The sequence below is a fragment of the Chelonia mydas genome, chromosome 4 (genome assembly GCF_015237465.2).
Source record: "Chelonia mydas isolate rCheMyd1 chromosome 4, rCheMyd1.pri.v2, whole genome shotgun sequence".
Lineage (NCBI taxonomy): Eukaryota > Metazoa > Chordata > Testudines > Cheloniidae > Chelonia > Chelonia mydas.
In genome coordinates, this window is record NC_057852.1 from 29,366,230 (window position 1) to 29,389,345 (window position 23,116).

At 42.3% G+C, this 23,116-nt stretch overlaps 1 protein-coding gene across 2 annotated transcripts in view; it reads right to left on the reverse strand.

Annotated features, from left to right (window-relative positions):
* PPP3CA (protein phosphatase 3 catalytic subunit alpha) overlaps positions 1-23,116 on the reverse strand; it is a 325,188-nt gene that overhangs the window by 74,175 nt on the left and 227,897 nt on the right. For both annotated transcript variants that reach the window (XM_027825437.3, XM_027825438.3), the window contains exons 4-6: positions 17,379-17,490; positions 15,923-16,068; positions 2,882-3,021 (exon numbers count right to left, since the gene is read on the reverse strand). In XM_027825437.3, coding sequence (XP_027681238.1) covers positions 2,882-3,021; positions 15,923-16,068; positions 17,379-17,490 — 398 coding nt within the window. The remainder of the gene's footprint in view (positions 1-2,881; positions 3,022-15,922; positions 16,069-17,378; positions 17,491-23,116) is intronic.

Below are 23,116 nucleotides of genomic sequence, written 5' to 3' on the forward strand. Positions count from 1 at the left end.
TCTGGTCATGTGCGTACTGTCTGCTTCGCAATGGAAGCCTGTCTAGAGTCTGAGCTGAATGTTAATCAAGAGATTGTAAAAAACAAGAAAGAAGCACACAGGAAAAATCAACTAGCGGAGAGGGGGGAGGGTTGTCATCCTGTTTATAAGTCATGAGAAGGGATTTTTGGATTATAACTGTAGAGACAGAGACAAACTCTGCATCTTTCACCTGGGAAGTAAGCAGACAGTGGGGTTGCTTCATGAATGGAAGACCTCAGCCAAACCTGGTTGTAATATCCTGGAAGGATTTTAGGTGAGCTTTTATTCTTATAGCATAATGTCCTAATAGTTAAGTTTAGGCTCTAGTATGCACATTATGGTTTTATTTTATGTGTAACCCTTTGTTTCCAATAGCTCTGCTTGCTATAATTTGAATCTCTGTTCTTTGTTAAATAAACTTATATTTGCTTTCTCTATAAAGAAATCTAATTGCTGTGGGCTAAGGTGTAACCAGTAAGATGTGGTATACACTTCCTTTGGGAACAGCAGGTCTGGTAATTCTGTGAGTATCCAATAGATCAGGGGCAGGACACTGCAGAGGGAAGCTCAGAGGGCTCAAGAGTTGGAGTATGCCTGCTGGTGCCTGTGAAGAGAGAGTAGAGCTTGATTAGGCCTGGAGGGGTGTGGTTTTGTTGCCAGTAGCTGGTGGAGTCCGAGAGATGACCCTGACAGGCACAGACAAGGTTTCCTCATGCTAAGGGCAGGAACTGGCGAGGTGCCTCACAACCCTGGGTATCCCCAGGAACCATCACAGGTCACCTGGGAATTATTATTATTCCTTTCGTATTGCAGTAGTACCAAGGAGTCCAAGTCACGGACTAAGACCCCGTTGTGTTAAGCACTAATCAAACACAGAACAAAAAGCCCCCAAAAGACCCAGCCCCATCTGCATTTGGGCTGATCCTCTCTAAAAGCAAGACATCCATATGAATTTAGTAGTTGTGGGTAGTGTCAGAATTTATAGACGTGAAGACTGCAGCATCAGTTAACCATAGAACCAGAACAGCAAGGGCAGCAGCAGTTCAACCTTTCTGATACTGGCCCACCCTTGCTCTAGGGTTACACACTGGGCGGGATTGGAATTTAGTTTCCATGGTGCAGTCCATCTTTCACCTCTTTGCTAAAAGTGCCCCAAAGGATCCTGGCTGTGGCTTTTAGATATGGACTGAGGCTATCAATTCACTGCACAGCTGTCAGATGGGAATTATGTTTGAAAAAGGGTTTTCAAAGGAACCTATGGAAACTGAGTGCCAAACTCCCATTGAGCTTCTTCGGAAAGCCCAAGCTTGGACACTGCTAACCCTGGGGTGAAGTGGAACTGATCAGCCAGGATATGGAACTTTTCATTTCAATTAACAGTCATCTGAGTAAGGAAATCCCACCCACCTCCTGGTAAAATTTTAATGAAATACACCATTCACACTACCACTTTCTCCTTCTGCAAGTTTTGTCACTCTGATATATTCCTGTTCTAAGCTGCTCCTAGAGAATTAACGCTACTGGAGCATAACATGAGAGTTCCACAAAAAGGGAGTTCTCAGAATCGAAGCCCAGTGGTCATGGCATTGGTGACATGACAGAAAACGAAGACCCAAATACCATGGATTACCCAGGGGCTTAAAGTACAGGGTCTTGAAAGTTTCAACAGGACAATCTCAAAAGCATTTCTTTAGACTATTTTCGGTAGAAAAATGCTTCCAAGAATACTCCATGCCATAGGGTCTGATGCTGAGAACAAATATATAGTTAGCAAAGCACCTGCTCTGACAGAAGATGTGGTATTTTTGTGGCCCATTACACACCATGGAAAGGGAAATGGAGACAGAAGCCCTAACAAGGCACCCTGCTCTTCATAAGGGGAGAGAAAAAGATTCCACTGGCCACCTCAAACAGGCTAGGAGTGGGGAAAAAGACACCAGCCCCCCCCTCCCCCTTGTGTAAGGACAGGAAAGAAGAACTCTCTGAGAAGGGAATAGGAAGATTAGAGCTGGGAAAACACTGAAAATATTTTTCTTCAAATATTCACTCTGATTTTCAAATGTACTGGCTTTTGGCTGCATTTGTACCCCTTTTGCAGTCACCTTCCAGGAATAGTTGCACACTTAAGTTTCACTGGCATGAACATTCCTGGAAAGCCAAATTCAAAGCTGTATGCACAGAAATCAAAATTTAAATTCAAAACCATGGACAAGTGCACCAGAAGTGCTGGTGCACTCATTCGGCCAGAGAAGAAAAATAATATTCTGTACCGTATCTGACCAACCACAATTAACCAACACTCATATCATGAGTTTCTCACAGAGAACTGTTCACAATCAAATTGACCATTTTAAAAGTTTGCAAAATATTTGAGAAAAATCATAATTGCTTATAGATATAGAGCAGAAAGATTCATTGATTAAATTATTTGCTCAGCTCAGAAGTTGACCAAACCAGCAAAGTATTTAGTCCTAAACTCAAATTATCACAACTATGTCAGATTCCTAGTATAAAGTCTTAAGTTTAGGAGCCACATGTGTTTCGTATCAACTCTTCACTATCATTTCAGCACAGTGGATGGTGAGATCTTTCAATAACCAACATTCCTCATTCAAACCTACCTTAAAACTTCTCGAATTAAAAAGTCAACATTATTTCCAGAAATTGTAGAGCAATTCAACAATGGCAAACAAAGAACTGAAAATAAAACAAAGCCCATGCAACAATAAAGGCCCCACTCCCATACACACACTATTATGATGAGAAGACTGATGCAGATTGCAAGCAAGCACATAACATCCATGATTCCAAGTAGTTCATCTAGTTGGTAGAGAATCATTAATTAATAAAGTGACCCTACCTGTAGAAGTATGAACACCCCCTAACTGTGTTGTGAGTAAAATGTTCCTGAGTCTTCTCATTTCCAAAGTCCTCTAGGGGATCTGACCACAGGATATCACACATAGGTCCATATGCAGGTGGTTCCTTGAATCGATCTAACTAAGAAAAATAAGACAGAAATACTAACTTTTTACACTTTATTATTTAGGAAGTAAAAAAATATACATAGATTGAATACTAATTTGTTAATACTAGGCATCCAGAAAACATCCATATAAAACACATTAGTGATAAACCAGTATTTCAGGGACTGCCAAATTGAGGCTCACAGCATACTACAATTTGGTTCCCAGCTGCTCTCATCTTTAATATTGTGGATACTTGGATGACAATGGAGCTGGCGCACCTACACCATAAGTGAGTCATATCTCTGCATTTAAAAGAGAAGGAGGGCAGATGCATTTTGATTTATTCTGTGCAACAGCAAGTGTGACTCTTTCGTTCCTGCCCTGCCCTGGACAAATATTGGGTGACCTGCTGTATTTTAGGACTACTCATCCATCATGAAACTTGACTAAAGAAGCTAGGAACTTGTTAAGGGAAAATGACAATAGTCATACTGGAACAAATTTCTTTCAATTAAAATATATCTAATATCAAATTTTAAAGTACTGAGGCAATGTCTCTGCACTGTTGCATCTTGCTGCAATACTCTCATAGCTTTCATTAACTTCTACTTTAACCTTATTTAACTGCAGCACAGAATCCCTCTTTCTTTCAGACAACCTGTTAAAAATTAGAAAAATTATACAGTCATACTGCAAAAAAGACAAAGCATAAAAAACTAGGAGAAACATTAAAAATTGATATTTTTCAGCACAAAAACTATATATAAGAACTCTGTAAAAGATGTGTTTATAAATCAGTCTGACAAGTCTATCAAATTCTCCACTCTTTCTTGGAAGCAAAAGGCAATATAAGTAATTTTTCATTTTTTCTCACACTCAATTAAAAAGTTTTTAATAAGAGAAGGCCTCTGCATTTCTACCGTCACATGCTCATCATGAAATATTCATCGCAAACCCACACTTCTAACTTGTTTCAGATCTCTAAATAATTCATGCCTTTGTACCTGTAATACATCAAAATAAAATAACACACATTCATAATTATGAAAAAACCTGCTGATTGCCAAGGATGAATAGACTTGTTAATGAAAAAAAATTCTGAAAATGTTAATGACCCTAACCTGGAATTTAAGCATTAAACAATTTTAACCGACCATTTTGCTATGCTGTGAAAACAACAAATTTTTAGGCAGAGAGTATTTTTGCTTAATCAAAACTTTAGCTTGCAAATACAGCTTTACATTCATTAATTAAAATGCAGATAATGTTTTAATCAAATTGGTGTAAATGAAAAAGCTACTACCAGTGTATACATTTCTCACCACGATACAAAGTAATCCTGGCTATTATAACAATTTATTTAGTAACTTCAAAGAATGAAGAAAATTGTGTATTTTTATTTGCCAATCCCCTTCAACAACAGGTGTTACACATGTGAAAATCCCTAAGTTTTAAATGTAAAATGAAAAATATTCATTTTAAATGGTTTCAATTTACACATCTGTAATATAAAATACTGCGAGGTTTCAGAGTAACAGCCGTGTTAGTCTGTATTCGCAAAAAGAAAAAGAGTACTTGTGGCACCTTAGAGACTAACCAATTTATTTGAGCATAAGCTTTCGTGACCTACAGCTCACTTCATCGGATGCATACTGTGGAAAGTACAGAAGATCTTTTTATATACACAAAGCATGAAAAAATGGGTGTTTACCACTACAAAAGGTTTTCTCTCCCCTCACCCCGCTCTCCTGCTGGTAGTAGCTTGTCTGGGGTGATCGCTCTCCTTACAATGTGTATGATAATCAAAGTGGGCCATTGTAAGGAGAGTGATCACTTTAGATAAGCTATTACCAGCAGGAGAGTGGGGTGGGGGGAGAGAAACCCTTTTGTAGTGGTAAACACCCATTTTTTCATGGGTTGTGTGTATAGAAAGATCTTCTGTACTTTCCACAGTATGCATCCGATGAAGTGAGCTGTAGGTCACGAAAGCTTATGCTCAAATAAGGTTAGTCTCTAAGGTGCCACAAGTACTCCATAAAATACTGCATAAGATTTCTTTCAGTGCTGCATAACTGGGGGGGGAGGGGGTGGCGGGGAGAATCTCCCTTGACTAAAAAATAGGTAACAATGGAATTATGGAATTTAAACAGCGTAAGGCCTGTCTTCATAAACCTTTATGAGGTTTAAAAACAAAATCTAACAAGACACTTAAATACAGTTTAGTATCGGTTTCAATGTAACATACCTCACCTGAGATGTTAAAAATATTGGAGATGTTTTCATTTTGGGAGCCTATTCATCTCTGTGTAAGCTAATCATGTTTCTACATCTCTAATACACCACTATGGTAGTGACTGGTTGTTGCATTAATACTTCCTTCGCTGGACTGATGCAGCACCATTAAAGGGACAGTCAGATTTAGACAGATCTGATCTTCTGTCTCATTTTGTTAAAGCTGTCTGTCTGCAGGCTAAACTCCCACAGGTTGAAATATCTATATATTTTTCTGGTACGACTATCAGGGTCCAGACATCCCAGAGGGAAGAACAAGGGGTCTGAACCATAAAAAATAAGCAACTGATTGTACGTTATATTATTGTACTATATAAAAGAATATCAAGTAACATCTTTCATGAAAGCCAGGGACCACTGGTGATTGTCGAGATTCTGAAACGTATGCGTTAACAGTATATGAGGAATTATGAATACTTACTGATATTATGCTTTGAAGACTGTGATCAAACAAAGAGAGAAACAGGTTCTCTCCCAGCCAGGAAAGAAGGTTCTATTCTCTCAGACAGGAAAGAAGGATACGTAATAGGTCTAAAGTTCAGCCAGTGGCTAACCCTCCTGCAGCATTATAAGAAGGGAGGTGTGACTCTGGGAGCCCCTGAATGCAAACTGGCAGAGGGATCCCCATATTGTAACTTATATCAAGCCTGAAACACTCACTGCTCCATAGTATGTATCTCAAATGTGTAAGATGGTCACACGCTGATCCTTAAAATCATTGAATGATATATGTACAGACTGTATACAAAAAGTTACAGATGTGTGCTGGAAATATGTTCTTAAGAGGTGTTTGGGAGGCAGAGCATGAATTCAGCCTGTCCTAGACAAAGGAATGTTGTTTCACAGCCTTGACTGTGCCTCCAATGTATTTTAAGCAAGGTGTGACCTAATACAATGAAAAGCATATTTACATGCAAGGTAAAACAAAGCCATCAGACAAGCAAGTGGGGGGGAAGCTGATCACTTAATCTCAACAGGGGATGGAGCCTGCACTCATAAGAAGCCTTTCTGCCTTTTGAAACAGGGTCAATACACTTTGGCAAAATATAAACTGAGCCAAAAAGCCAATTTGTCATCCTTCACCTGAGAAGACAAAGAAACCAAGTACTTTGGGCTCTATATTGGATCCTGGCTAAGGACTGGCCAGCCACGTTGCAAGAGTGACCATGGTGAGAAAACGTCTTTGGACAAAAGACTCTAGTTTGTCAAGTTGGATTTTAGTCTTAGGTCCCATCTATACTGGCAAGTTTGTGTGCTGTAAAGCAGCTCTGAGTGCTGTAACTCCCAAGGTGTACACACTGCCAAGCCACTTAAAGCGCAGATGCAGCGCTCTAAAAAAACCACCCCGGCGAGAGGCACAGAGCTTTTTGCGCCGGGGCTACAACGCCGCAGTGCCAGTGTAGACACCATGGTGATTACAGCGCTGTGATTGGCCTCCGAGAAGTGTCCCAGAATGCCTGTTCTCACCTCTCTGGCCATCGGTTTGAACTCTACTGCCCTGCCCGCAGGTGACCAAGCGTCAGCCCCACCCTGTACATTCTTTTGCAAATTTGAAAGTCCCCTTCCCGTTTGTTTGGTGACACGTGTAGTGGTCTCAGCGCATCTTTCCAGGTGGCTATAGCTGCTCCACGCACCAGGGGATCCCCCGCTTGGAGCAATGCCAAGCTGCTGGACCTCATCGGCATTTGGGGAGAGGAGGCTGTCCAGTCCCAACTGTGCTCCAGCCATAGGAATTATGATACCTATGGACAGATTTGTAGATGCATGATAGAAAGGGGCCATGACCAGGACACATTGCAGTGCAAGGTCAAAGTGAAGGAGCTGCGGAACACCTACCACAAGGCGCTGGAGGCAAACCACCACTTTGGTGCTGCGTCCACGAGCTGCTGGTTCTATAAAGAGCTGGACGCAAGACTCGGTGGTGACCCCACCTCCACTGTGAAGGACCCTGCAGCCACTTCATTGGCTTGCACGCCAGTTGAGAGTGGACTGAGCTAGGAGGAGGAAATCTTGGACGAAGAGGGGGAGGGGGATCCAGAGGCCGTGCAGTCAGGAGCCCTTTTCTAACATGGAAGAGCCTAGCCAGTCACAGCAGTCAGAGCTTGGTGAAGCGAAAACAGGAAACGAGGCTGCTGGTAAGTGGATCTGATTTTGGGAATTGCTGCAATGAGTTGTTGGGGGCAGAAGGGTTGCAGAAAGCAAGCTCATCTCCCACCTCATGCCTAGTCTGAGCAGTGGAACAGGCTGTTGATACACTCCCTCACTTCACGGGAGTCTCTCTCAGAGATCCAGGGCTGCCCAGAGGATTCAGGGGGCCTGGGTTCTTCGGGGGCAGGGGTCCTTCCGCTCTGGGTCTTCGGGGCACTTCGCCGAAGACATGGAGCGGAAGGACTCTCGCTGCCGAATTGCAGCCAAAGACCCGGAGTGGAAGAAGCGGCGGCGGTCTTCGGCGGTGACTCCTTCACTTCGGGGGTGTTCGGTGGCACTGAAGGACCCGCCGCTGAAGTGCCGCCGAAAACTCTCGTGGGGGCCCCTGAAAACTCTCACGAGGGCCCCTATGGGGCCCGGGGCAAATTGCCCCACTTCCCCCCGGCCCCCGGGTGGCCCTGCAGAGATCTCCAGGAAACTGTCGTGGAGATACTGGGCAATCCGCTGCCGCAGGTTCCTTGGCAGAGCTGCTTTTTTTTCTTGCCCCATTAACTTTCCCACGCCACTGTGCCGTCATGGAGGGGTGAACCATTGCTGCACTCAGGCGCCAGGATGGAAGCCTCAGGCTTGGAGAAGACCCTCCCTTGATTCCCTGCTCACCCTCAGCAGCGAGATCCACAATGATCACCTCCTCTGCAATGTGTGGGGAAAGGAATGATTATCAGGCCCACCCTACAGAGCTGGCCCTCCCCAAGTGCCCAAGAGCCACGTGTTCAGTGTACTGCAGAGTCTGGAAACAGTGATTTACTCTGCCCCTGCAGCTCCTCACCATTTTGAGGGTCTTGTGGCTCATGTGTGCTTGCCTGGGGCCAGCCAGTTAGTGACAGGTGAGAGAGTACTGGCTGTGTTTTAAATCACTGAATCAGTGTTGTCTGTGTTCCAAACAATACTGCTTCTGTAAAATGTTGCATTTAAACTTCAGAGATGACCTTGGAGCACAGCCTCCCTCTTTGTTATCAGCAGCAGAATGGCTGCACAGAATTAGAAAGCATCCAAGAAGAACTAAGGAGCACTTTATGCGTGAGGTTATGATGCACTCCGCTGCCGAGAAAAAAGAATTGAAGGAGTGGCAGGACAGCGAGAAGAGGGACCAAAAAGAGAATGCGGCATGCCAGAAAGAAGCCATGGAGCAGCTCTTAACAGTTATGAAGCGCCAAGTGGACATGCTCCAGGGGATACTAGCTCTTCAAACTGAGCAGCTCTGCGCCCGCCCTCCCCTGCAGCCTCTGTCGCAAAACTCTTTCCCATGTGCCCCCTTTCCCCCACACCACCAACACACTGTTATCAACCTCCTGGCTCCACTCTCTACCCGCAGCATTCCATTCCACCCTCCTCACAGTCCAGCAGTGAGGACTCCCACTACCCACTGCACTCAATATCATCCCTCTGCAGTTTGGCCCTGCTGAAGTCCAGCACCTGCTGCATTGTACTCCAAAGGAGAAGGTTGGGTATGATCCCTGGACGTACACAAATCTGTAGCCGTCCTGGGACCCCTCCTCCTCTTGAGACCTTCCCTTCTCCCATCCTCCATCACCTTCCCTGCTGATGATTTTTTTCGTTTGACTCTCTCCTCTGGTTGTTGTCTTTCAATAAAATAATTGTGTTTGTTTGAAAACAATCTTTATTCTATTAAGTGAAAGCAAAAAGGGCATTGCAAAGCAACATACAATTATGTTAAGGTCCCTTCTTGCATCATGTGCACCAATCATCTCCTAGCATTACAAACACTGCAATCCTGAGCATAGCAACCAATATTAGTGGCTTTCAGCTTCAAATTGCTGCCTCAAAGCATCCCTGATCCTTATGGCCCCGCACTGTGCCCCTCTAATAGCCCTGGTCTCTGGCTGTTCAAACTCAGCCTCCAGACGCTGAGAGACTGTGGTCCAGCCCTGACTGAAGCTTTCACCCTTCCCTTCACAAATATTATGGAGCGTACAGCACACGGCTATAAGCATAGGAATATTGTCATCGGCCATGTCCAGCTTCCCATATAGGCATCGTCAATGGGCTTTTAAATGGCCAAATGCACACTCCACAGTCATTCTGCACTTGCTCAGCCTGTTGTTGAACCGCTCCTTGCTGCTGTCAAGTTGCCCTGTGTATGGCTTCATGAGCCACGCCATTAAGGGGTTGGCGCGGTCTCCCAGGATCACAATGGGCATTTCGACTTCCCCTACGGTGATCTTCTGGTCAGGGAAGAAAGTCCCTGCTTGCAGCTTCTTGAACAGGCCAGTGTTCTGAAAGACGCGTGCATCATGCACCTTTCCAGACAAGCCTGTGTTAACGTCTGTGAAATACCCATGATGATCCACATGCACCTGGAGAACCACTGAGAAATACCCCTTGCGATTAATGTGCTTGGTGACTAGGTGGTCTGGTGCCAGACTTGGAATGCGTGTGCCATCCATCGCCCCTCCGTGGTTAGGGAAGCCCATGAGTGCACAGCCATCCATGTTGCCCAGAGTCACGGTCTTTTGGAGCAGGATGCGATTAATGGCCCTGCACACTTCCATCAATACGACTCCAACAGTCGACTTTCCCACTCCAAACTGTTCAGCGACCGATTGCTAGCAATCTGGAATAGGCAGCTTCCACAGTGCAATCACCACGCGCTTCTCCAATAGCAAGGCAGCTCCCATTCTCGTGCCCTTGCACCGCAGGGCTGGGGAGAGCTCATCATACAGTCCCATAAACATGGCTTTCTTCATGCGAAAGTTCTGCAGCCACTGCTCACCATCCCAGACGTGCATGACGATGTGATCCCACCACTCAGTGCTTGTTTCCCCAGCCCAAAAACAGCGTTCCACTGTAGTCAGCACTTCCGGGAATGCTACAAGCAATCTCGTGTCGTAGCTACTATGCATGGCGAGATCAATGTCACACTCCTCTTACCTTTGTAGTTTAAGGAATAACTCTACTGCCACTCGTGATGTGTTGGTCAGTGTAAGCAGCATACTGGTCAACAGCCTGAGATCCATTCCTGCAGCCCGAACGAGGTAGGGCAGGGTGCACAGTACACAAACCGTTGAAAGATGGTGCCAAATGCGAACAGAAGCACAGGGATTGCTGGGATCTGAAGCACAGCATCAAGGGGCATTGGGACAGGACCCAGTATGCCCCGTGTCCCCTTCCGCTTTTCCCACAAGTCTTAGCGACAAAAGAGAAAGAGGTGCTCTGTGGGATAGCTGCCCAGAGTGCACCGCTCCGAATAGCGGCGCAAGAGTGAACACGCTATTGCGCAGACAGCTGTCAGTGTGAACACACAACAGCCGTTTTCCTTCAGCGCTCTCTGAGCGGTGCTGTAACTGCCGGCACTGTAATTTTGCAAGTGTGCCCTTGGAAGCGTATTTTTACTTTGTCTGTAACCATTTCTATTTCAATTCTTTCTACTTGGTATCACTTAAATACCTGTTCTTTGTTAATAAACTGTGACAGACCCAGACCGGTTGGGTGCAAGAGTCTGGTAGAAGAAAAACACACTGGATGAATAGTTTTCTGTTTGTTGAGTGACCAGGGCAGGGGTTACCCCAGAGAAGTCAGGAAGGTGCTAGAAGCAATTAAGTCAGGCAGACTCCATAAGACGCCTGGAACCAATTAAGAACTGATTAGAAACAATCAAAGGAAACAGGCTAATCAGATCACCTGAAGCCCATTTAGAACCGTCTGGGAGTAGTTTACAAGGAAGCCCCTTCAGAGAGGCCGGCTGGTAGGAGCTGGGAGTAGGAAAGTGTGTTGTGGGAAGACTGGGAGAAAGAAGGTGCGCAGTAAAAGACCCAGGAGAACAAGCGTGGTCAGGTACCAATGAGGGTGCTAGGAGGGGCCATTTGGGGAAGTAGCCCAGGGAAGGGCTAAAGCTCCAGTAGTATAGGAAAACTACATGTTTCCTTTGCCAATTAGGGTCCCTGGGCTAGAACCTGGAGAAGAGGGCGGGCCCGGGTTCCCCCTAACCCCACCCCCCCCACAGCTCTACAATAATACTCCCTGAGTAGGAAGACAGGGACTAAAGAGGGTTCTTACACCAAACCTGTTGACTGGCTGATGAAGGTGACTCAGTAAGCTGTAAGCCTTGCCTCTAGGAGGGGAGAGAGGCTACACTGAGGGTCACAGCAAATCTCTGAGGCAAACCCTAACCGCCTAGAAGCGCAGGACCAACTGAGGCAAAGCTGGTGCTCTGCCACAAAACAATCCTGTTTTATTACAAAACCATTTCAGTGCACTGTTTCGAACTGAAGAATAAAATCCTTGGCCAAACTAACAGGCTGGTGCTGTGTACTGTCTCTTTAAAGGAGTAGCAAACTTGATAAGGTTTGTGAGTGCTACAGTGAGAGGGGCTGAGCACTGCAGGGGAGATGGTTTTGGGGAGACTTAGAAGTGGAAGGACTCTTGGTATCACACTGCTGCAAGGAGTAACCAGGCTGGTGGAGGCCAGGATGAGGTCATTGTGCTGCTGGTGTCAAGGTTCTGAGCCAAAGCTGTGCAGCACAGAAGCACCCAGGGTTCACAGAATATCACAGAATCATAGACTATCAAGGTTGGAAGGGACCTCAGGAGGTCATCTAGTCCAACCCCCTGCTCAAAGCAGGACCAAACCCCAACTAAATCATCCCAGCCAGGGCTTTGTCAAGCCTGACCTTGAAAACCTCTCAGGAAGGAGATTCCACCACCTCCCTAGGTAACCCATTCCAGTACTTCACCACCCTCCTTGTGAAAAAGTATTTCCTAACATCCAACCTAAACCTCCCCCACTGCAACTTGAGACCATTGCTCCTTGTTCTGTCATCTGCTACCACTGAGAACAGTCTAAATCCATCCTCCTTGGAACCCCCTTTCAGGTAGTTGAAAGCAGCTATCAAATCCCCCCTCATTCTTCTCTTCTGCAGACTAAAGAATCCCAGTTCCCTCAGCCTCTCCTTGTAAATCACATGCTCAGGCCCCCTAATCATTTTTGTTGCCCTCCGCTGGACTCGTTCCAATTTTTCCACATCCTTCTTGTAGTGTGGGGCCCAAAACTGGACACAGTACTCCAGATGAGGCCTCACCAATGCCGAATAGAGGGGAATGATCACGTCCCTCAATCTGCTGGCAATGCTCCTACTTTTACAGCCCAAAATGCTGTTAGCCTTCTTGACACAAGGGCACACTGTTGACCATATCCAGCTTCTCGTCCTCTGTAACCCCTATGTCCTTTTCTGCAGAACTGCTGCCTAGCCACTCGGTCCCTAGTCTGTAGCAGTGCATGGGATTCTTCCGTCCTAAGTGCAGGATTCCGCACTTCTCCTTGTTAAACCTCATCAAATTTCTTTTGGCCCAATCCTCCAATTTGTCTAGGTCCCTTTGTATCCTATCCCTACCCTCCAGCATATCTACAACTCCTCCCAGTTTAGTGTCATCTGGTTACAGGGCACCCGGTGACACAACCCCTTAACTGGTCTGGGTGAAGCCCCAGAGCATCACACATGGCTCCCTCACTCTTGCACCTGAAGGCCTTCCAAGTTAACTGATATATAAGCAACATACGTCTCTCTCTCTCTCTCTCCTCCTTAGCCTGTAAGGGTATGTCTGCACAGCCTGCAGAAGTAAGCCTCCAATCCCTCGTTAAACACTAAGTCTCTGAAGCCCATCCTCCTCCCTGGGCTTCAGAGCCCAGACTCCAGCTCAAGCCACAACTTCAAAGTGCAGTCTACACAATCATTTTTAGAATCCTGGTGTGAGTCCCACTTGCCTGAGTCTGTTGACTCAGGCAGGGAGGCTCACTTCTGCAGGTTGTGTAGATGTGCCAACAGGAAAACAGCTTGATAAATGTAGAGAGTTTTGTGCATTTGTGTGGCTCAGTGAGAAAACCACTGGGGTTGAGGAGGTGAGCTAGGCATTTTTCACCCTAAATCAATGGAACCAAGTGAAGAATCTAAGGTTGTTATGAACATATCAGGCTCACAACTATCTGTAATGATTCCCAGTTGAATCCAGATTCCAGTTGAATCCAGATTCCAGTTCAAGATCTTTCCCCTGGTATTCCAAGGCCTCCGTGGATTGACTCTAGCTTCCTGAGTTGTTGTTCTCCTTCTGAGACTATTACTTCACACAACAACTAAGTTCCACTGGAACAATGAAACAGTCTGGCAATAGGAGAGAAGGCTTTGGCATGTCAGACACAGAACTTGGATAGGAGCTGGACCCAGAATGCGGAGTTCACTTCCCACAAGAGATAAAATGACTGCAGATGCATCCACTTTAACTAAATGCAAAATTTATTTCTTTCAGTTTTTCTCACTAAGCTTCTAAGTGTGATCTTTTAGGTAGTGAATCTAGACTAGAGAGAGTTCACAACACAAAGTGTCTTTTAAAAGTAGGATTTTCTGAAGTGCTCAGCATTGGCCTAGCTCTGCTCTGCAATGGAAGAGGAGTTAGGCCAAAACTAAGGTCTTTTGAGAATCTCACCCTAAGGCTTAGGTCAAGAGAAATGAAATTACCACCTTTAAAAGGAAAGGCGGGGGGGAGTAAATCTCCATTGCAATTCACATGCAAGGCTCTTTCTAATGCCAGCAACAGCAGATCTATTGCTGATAACAAGCAGAAGACATCTTGCACTATATCACATTGGAAACAGAAAGAAAGGTCACAGAAAGAAATCACTTTCCAGCGAGGATGGCTGGATTTCTTGCAAGCAGCAGCCAAAAAATTCATTGCGCCACCTCAGGAGGTCCTTGGATGCACACAAGGAATAGACTGAGAACAGGCAATTTGGAAGGATTTTTTCCAAAAGCATTATTGACCTTGCCTGAGAGGGATATGGACCTTCAGGGGAAAGTAGGCTTGAATGGCGCACAGTGGATTGTAACGAAAAAATAACGTTTAGAAAGAGCCTTTGAATCAGGGAGTCTGTACTGTTTATTCAAATGATGGCTAAGGAAAATGTGATCATCAGCTGTCACATATTACTCATCAAGCACTGAACACTGAATAAATGGTCTGCCATGCTATGCAATTAAAAGACAGCACACAGCAACATTTTCTTGGGAGAAATGCACAAATGAAACTGCACAAATGAAAGGTTTTAGAAACATTTTTTCAGAATTGGGGCAGGTCTCCCAAGGGACAAATGTCAAGAAGAATCAGAATCATCTTCACTGTCACAGCAGAACTGGAGACTGTTCTACTTGGAAAAAAATGCAAGACAGGAATCACAAAGACTCTGTCTCTCCAAATACAGGACTCTTGTCCAGGTAACCCTCGCCATCAGACTCCTCAGTTTACAGAGAGAAAATTTTGCAGGGTAATTCAAAGCAATACTGACAGATAGATAGGGAACAAAAAGTATATGAGCATTTCCTCCCTCTGTGGTAGAAAATCAACCTCCTGAAACATATTAAGTGTTCGATGGACACTCACATGTAACAAGGCAATTCCTGATTCCCATTTTGACTGCCTGAATTTAGAGTATGTCATTAGTTTCACTGCAAACACATTGCCACAGCATTAGTATGATGGAGGTAAGACATATGGAGTAAGGCATTTCTTGCTTTCTCGGTTTGTTCCTGTCCACTTGTCTCAAGAAAAACTGGTGCACTCTGAATTGAAAGGAGGGGAAGGAGGAGAACGCTGCTGCTTCTCTGCTCCTCCATAGCAGAGTCATACTGAAACCAGTGAGGCACAGAGCAGGTTACACAGGATACAGCCTGAGGCACGTCTAGCTGTCTTTTCACTGCCCAGCCAATGAGAATAGCTTATCAGGTTCAGTTTTATATCGGAAGGTGCAAAAGTGAACACAGAGCCAGAATTCAAAAAAGCTCTGGGACAGATTTTCACATGCCAGGTACCCACTATTGCAACCAGATTTTCAAAATAGCTCCGCTCCCATTAAGGCACATAAATGAGGGCCAGATTTTCAAAAAAGCTCACGACCCATCTCTGAAGCTATTTTAGTTGCCATATAAAATGCTGTTGTTATGTTTGTTGCAAGTATAGTTAGATAAAAACCCACACATGTACACACGTGTTTTGTTTCTCCAAATAAATGCACAACACTCAATTATTTCAACTCACAATAAATAATCAACAGGATGCTTAAAATGTTCTAAAAGAAAGGAATGATCTAATGACTCCACATTTGACTATGCTTCCAAACTTCTTTACTTTACATTAATTTTTCAAAAAGCAAAGATGACGAATCCTACATTTTATTACTGACAAAGATTTTGGTGGCTTCAATAAAATAAAGGTACAAATTGTAGCTATTTCCCTTTTTCCTGTTTTAGAAAGGCCAGAAAATGACGACAGTGTTCAAGATTAGTTTGAATGCAATGTGACAATGAAAAACCCAATAGTTTTCCCTATAAATCTTAAACAAATTAACTACACTGAAAAAAAATATCTCATGTTTTGTTAATACATGGTTTTAGTGTTTATTAGATTTGAACAGTACCCAGACTTACTTTTCTGATGTCATCTAAAGTGTTGATCTCTGGAGACAAGCCACCATGTACACACAGGAATTGTTGGTTCATCAGAGCAGCCAAGGGAAGGCAGTCAAAGGCATCCATGCAGGCATCATATACTCGTTCTGAATACTTTATTTTACCTTTTGGATAGTAAGATGGTATCAGAAGATGGTGTTTGGTATTTTAAAGAAAAAGATTTCTGTAATTTAAAGGCTTGGTCCTGCTCTCAACTAGAAAGGGCCAACAGACTTCAATGGGAGTAGAACTATATTGTAAAATCCTAAATAATATTTTACAGAAAATAAATCATTGTACATACTGAGTCCTGAGTCCCGTCTCCCCCGCCCACACACACACACATTTTGGGCACTAGGGATCAGGGTTACTTCTACATGCTGCGGGAAAAATTCCACATAATTTAATAGAGATGAAACGACTAAGATTCTATAGAACTTCAACAGCATTCCATAAAAGTTAGTCTAAAAGCTTATAGAATTTAATACAGAATTTTCTTTTCTACAGAAGTGTTAAACCAACAAATTTAATACAGAATTATATTGCTGTTAAGAAATTCCATAGAAAGCTTTGAAATTCTGTAGAAAAGTTATTCTTCTCTAGTAAATGATTTCCCATACAGAACAGCTCTATGCAAAGGAATCTGAACTTCAACCCACATTCTTGTAATTAATTATCTGAAGAAACATCACTGTGAAATGAATGAGCTAATACAATGAATCCAAAATGTTAATTTACCAATATGCATATTAAACTCAGTAAACCATGGAGCATTTGAGCCAATTAACATTTTTCCCATTCTTTATGTTAAAGTGGGAATGTGGACTCATGCAATGGCTTCAGTTTATACTACTGCAGACACAGGTTATTCATTGTGCAAATCAAGGTCTACAGCCAATAATCTTTGAAGTATCCCAGTATTCGTTAATACAACAATAATCCTGGTGGAGGACTACAATCCCTCTCCAACCTACCTGGAAAGGTAATGTTAAGAAGTGTTATTTGTTCCGACCCCAAACTGAAAGAAGAGATGGTGCACAGTTGTGCACTAAGAGACCAATGGTAGCAGAGACACCAAGACAATAATGCTTTTTGTTTTCCAGGCACAGGGGCCTGGAAGGAGAACAGAAGTGCAGAAACTGTGGCTTCCCCAACATCTACAGTATTTGATGAAGTTTCCCCAGATATCTTTAGACTTCCCATGATTACAAGAACACAGTCCTTGTAACGCCTTTGTATTACCAATCCTGTCCATTTTGCCATACGTTGAAACAGAGATTTTTGTATTATATTTTTTCCTTCAGTGGGTTTTCCTTCAGAGAAGGATGGTTTAAGGATGCAAAATCATTGACATTAAGTACTACTTGAGTACCTACTAAGTAACAAACCATTACAATGTAATATGGAAGAGGTTGTGAATTTAAAGCACACTTACATTCTTGTTTAAACGTGAAATACTCTGTTAAATGTCTACATTCATGATTCCCACGAAGTAAAAACAGTGTTTTGGGATAAAGGATTTTCAAGGCCCACAAATACAGCACACACTGTAAAACAAAAACAAAAACATGAAAATAGTGACAGTGATTGACAAAGATATAAAATATTTTAGTCTAGTTTCAAAAGGTATATCCAGCTGTTCATATATTTTATGCAGATTGTTTCCCATGCTTGAAGGTAGCTTCGTAGAAATTATTAGGCTTCAATGTAGTTTTATACTCTTGCTAAGTGACATTTTCTTTTTACACACATTTGTGTACCACAACTCCTGAGACTTGCATATCCAGGGAAAATAAAACCATTCTGTCTTGGGGGGTTAGACAGAAATCTGCCATGGAAACCATTTCACAGGAAAATCTGCATTTCATTACAGAAGAAACAAAATATTGTCCTGGAACAATTTCATAAGCACTTGTGAAAAATCACTGAATTCATGAAAATGAAAAATTTGTATACAAAAACTTGTAGAGAACTCTGGCAGTTTTGTACAAGTCTGGAGTCAGTCAGTCAGTCAGTCAAGCGGAGTTAAATCACCCATGGTTTGTCTAGCTCCACCCACCGGATGGACAGTGCTGGCAGGTTCTAGACCCTGGAGCAACAGATTTGGTAGAAAACTTTCCAAAGTCTGGGGTGAATTCATGCTACAATCTTTAAATTAAGGTGCTCAGCACCATTGAAAATTAGGCCCTTGTATAACAGTGCATAACCACAGGCACACAGATTTGAAAATGTTAGCCCAGTTAAGTAATATTTGGGTTTTAATGAGATCAATGTCTGTTGCAGGAGAAAAAGAAAGTGCCTGAATTCAGGTTTTAGCATATACAATAAAAAGACTGATTTAATCTACCAAATGTATTTATTATACTTTTTTTTAATCTCACCTATACTTTAACAGTATTTGGTTAATGATCTGGGATTTGAGAGAGTTTGGTTTTTGAAGCATTTCAATTTACACTTTGAAACCCTCTTGCTTTTAGTGAACCATTTTGGGTGATTTTATTCTCTCTCATAATTTGACATTTCTTGGTCATAAGGAGGAAGAAGATGAGGCTATTCATGATCTTTTTAATCTCTGAATGTTTCAGTTTCTACTTTGTTCCCTCCTATGTTAAAAATTAATTTAACTCTTTCATGCTTGTTGTAAAACACTATTTATCCTGTATCTATAGTTACATACAACGCAAACACCAAAGCAAATTCTCTCTTACTACATTTTCTCTTGAGTTTAGGGCTAAGTATGTGTAAAGGTCTGGAAGCTTTGAGTTTATACACACAAACTTTCATGCTTCCATTCCGGAGGTTTGGAGTGCAGTAAATAAAAGGAGCAGAGAATGTTACCTAAAGACCCAGTCGATCCTGGAAATTCTGGCACAGACCAACTCCCTCAGAGTGGAGAGACTGCATCAACACAGCATGCTTCTCAGCTCGCCCAGCCTCCTTTCATCCCCTGGACAGTACTACCACCACCACCTTCTTGGGGGTGGGGGAACAGGAAAGGATGTCAAAGTGCAGAGGCAGAAACCAGGTAAATTAAGTCAGACATAAATCAGTATTAAATTACTGTGGACATCCTGAAGGGTTATGTGCCTATGGGGAGGCAGAACTCAGCTATCCTAGGGTTCACATCTACACACAGAGTACCTGTGGGGAGCCTTCTGCAGGTTTCTGCATCTGTAAGGATTCTTTGAGCATTATACTTTAATGAGGATAGAGGTCTGATCTCAATGGATAAACATTAATTTTATCTTAATAGCTTGACCATGACTGCATCTTTTGGCTTTATCATGTGTTCAGGAGTTCTTGAACCCTTTGATCTCTTTGGGTGTGTTACACTGCTTAAATCCCAAAATATCAAGCAGTGGTAAGAAAAGGGGTTGAATATCACACACTTCTAGATTACAGTGAAAGAAAGAGAGCTCTAGCTTTTGAAGTTAACCTCAGGCTATGGGTCTTGCTGATTCATCTCTTATCTTTTTTGATACTTCAAAAATTGGGACATATGCTGCCCAGAGACTTTATTTCATATGAGAGATGCTTTGTTATTAAAAACTAGAGGAGTGCAAGCCTTCTGGACCTCTTCCATAAATCTATCTATACTGTTAACAGGTTTTTCAATTTTTTTTTTGCAGGGGCCAAGAAATTTGCAAGATTCAAAAAGTAATTAGACACATACACACAGCGAGATAACAGAATATCCAAAGTTATAACAGTTAATGCTAAAAGATGAGTTTTGGGAGGGAGATAAAGATTGTCTTAAGCCTGGAAGCATGGAGATTTTAGTTATTAAGGACTAAGGGGAGACCTCCTTGAGGCGATAGATTACCCCAGATTTATCAATGGTGTGGTTTCTTGCATCTTCTTTTGCTCTCTCTGGTGTTAGCCAGTCAGACAGAATACTGGACTAGATGACCTCCTGATCCATCGGGAAAGTCCTTTGTTCCTCTGATACTGTCACGCAATTCAAGCCTAACATTTAAATGATATTATTTTTAACAAAATTTTTTACAATAGCTAATAGGGTTTGTTTGTTTTTTTTAAGGCCCAAGTGTTACTTTTAGGGTTAACTGTCCTCTATATTATGTGCATCCCAAACATTGTAGCACTGTTCTAGTGAATGAGAACAACTACTTGATAAATCTATTTTCTTTGTACAGACTAAATGAAACACAAACTGAATAAATGGTTAAAAAAAAAGGGGGGAGGGGGGCTGATCTCCACTGCCTTGCACCTGGTGTAATCATTTACATCTCAGCACAGTGGATCAGCATTCACGTGGCACTCCATGTTAGTACCCAACCTGGAGAAGCTAATGATCCAACTGGCGGACCAAATTCCGGTGAAGATTCCTGGTTATGTGCCACTTGAGGCATGTTGCATGTACGCTAAAAAGAACAGTGACTCCAGAGAACATGTAAAAAACCACCATTCTGATTTCATAATGTTTTCTATCCACTTTGCAGAGCTGTTAATGATTCCAGAAGGTGCAAGACTGGAGAACTCATCCTCATCTGGCGTAAATCAGCGTAGCTCAATTGAGTCAATGAACCTATGATGATTTACACCAGCTGAGGATCTAACCCTAGATATTTAAAATTCCTTTCAGTTTTAATAGTCCACAGTATTATTAAGGAGACAAAATAGGAATTTTGTTTTTTGTAAACATGATTAAAAACAAAGTATTTTTTTAACAAAATAATATACTCCCTTTCGGGGTTTTGCATGGAAAATATTCATTATTCATATTGATTTTCCTCTGTGGTCCTCTATGACAATTTATAGCAGTGACCTCCCAGTCTGGTCACTGCTAACAGATCTCTGAACTGTTTTCATATGGTCGCACACTGAGTTTATCAATAATGGTCAAGTATTTAAAATATAACTCAACAAACTGCATCATGTAGTTTATGCTTAGTGTCTTTCAGTTATTTCCATTAGAGACGTGCTGAGTATATAAAAGTGAAACGGTGGCTTTTCTACCTACCAGCTGAAAGTCAAGCTGTTTTTCCCCATCATATGAATCATCATCACTAATAATAAATTCTGCAGTAATGAAGCCAGGGGTTTGCACAAGTTTAAATTTTCACACCACTAGTGCTCTTCAGTGCCCAACTTGAAACACCTTAAAAGGGGCTTGATTTGGTGTGCTTAGCACTTTTGGAAACTCAGGTCACTTTAAGGAATCTCAAGTTAGGTACCAAAGACTACAAAAGCCACCTTTGAAAATGTAGGGCAGCATATTAACATTGTGCCCTCAGAGACATTTGCGTAACACAGTATCTCAAAATTCTAATTTAGTGTGCTAGTCTACTGATTAGCAGCCAGCTCACTCCCTCTTAGCTATGTTGGTTCTACCTTAGCAACGGAAGTAAAAATCTTTTAGCCAAAGTAGGCAGTTATGTCTGAACACACAAGCAGGAAGCAGGTCTGTTGAAGAAGGCAGTACCATATACAAAGTCACATTTCAGAGTAAAAACACACTTTAATGTCACAACATATACACCGGACCTTTCCCCTCTTAGTAACAATTACATTTACAAGTTATATTTTGTTAGTATAAATCGGTCATTAAATTGTAAGACTCAGGTTTCCTATCACTGAAATCTGCTAGAGTTACTCTTCTGTTAAAGAGGCCACTTTTCCCCATTGAAGGTTTGTGTTTCTTTCTAAAGAAGACATTTTATTCTAATTATAAGCCTGGTGATTTTTCCTTATGCAGGTACCAGGCAGATCTGACCACACTTTATACAGAATCATAGGGTTAGAAGGGACTACAAGGGTCATCTAATCTAAACCCCTGCCAAGATGCTGGATTTGTTGTGTCTAAATATGGTTGATCACAAGGTTTTATTAAAACCTGAGCAGCATCTTTGTCTTCTGGGCATTTCCTTTGTTTTAGTCACTCCTCACACACCGTGCTCCCTCAGCGCCCCATATGCTACAGTGGGTGGCAGTGTTGCCCCCTGGTTAGAACGCAGCATAATGGACGGACTCCTCTGTTTTGCTCCTTGTTTTGCCACTGACTCAGTGTGTGACCTCAGGCAAATTCCTTAATGTTTTTGTGCCTCAGCTAACAAGTCTGCCAAATGTAAATCACAATATTGATTTTCCTCACAGGAATGCTGTGAAGCTCACTTAATGTTTACCAAATGTTTCCAGTTCTCTGGATGAAAGGTGCTATAAAATGCAAAGTGTTTATTACTATTATGGTGAAGTGGTCTCACGAAGGTTCTTATTAAATATAGGCATATCATGCAGAAGTAATTTAAATAAAAACATCATATATAAAATCTAAAGTTTTGACAGGGTCATCCATCACTGATATCTGTGCAGCCTACTTAACGCTGCTTTTATTTAACAGTTAAATGCTGTGGATTATTCCTAAATCTATCTTTAAGGCTTTGAGAAACATCAGAAAAACCCAGCATTGCCTGTCTCAAGCATTCAAAATTCACAAGCGAGATGCTGAAAAATCACAAGCTTGTTTTCATCATCAGGGGAATTTTAAAAAAAAAATTGATTATTTTTATTTGCTTCAGGCTTTTGAGACTTTAAGGATAATGTTTTCTAGTTTTTCTCCGTAACCATAAGGGCTAGAAACTAACTCTTTTAAAAACGAACGCTGAGATTCTCACATAACATGACTCCAGGAGCTGGAGTTTTTAAAAATATCAAATATCAAGACTTGTGATAAAATCATGAAAGCTGGTAACATGGAAGAATTCACAAAACTAGATAAATGAACAACACAGTAGCAGATGATAGTCACTGTGGATAAATGCGAGGTATTGCACATTGGAAGGAATAATGTGAGCTATACTTGCACTTGTCTTTTTAACAATCCTTTATTTAATCTCTAAATGACTGTGGACAGTATATTATCAGCATGGCCCCTTAATTCTAGATTTATATGTAGACAAAGCCCAGGTTAAAAGGTGTACCATTTTAAGTATACCAGTAAAAGTGGTAAACATCTCTAGTATGGAGGCAGTTATATTGGTATAAAAATGTTTATACTGGTCTAAGTTAAGGAAAGGGGAATACACTATACCAATATAAGGTACCATTAGACCCATAACTGCGCCAGCACTATAAATAGTACTGGTATCACTATTTTGGTTTAAAAAAAAACATTAACACCCCTAACTGAAATATTTATACAGATACAAAACGTGT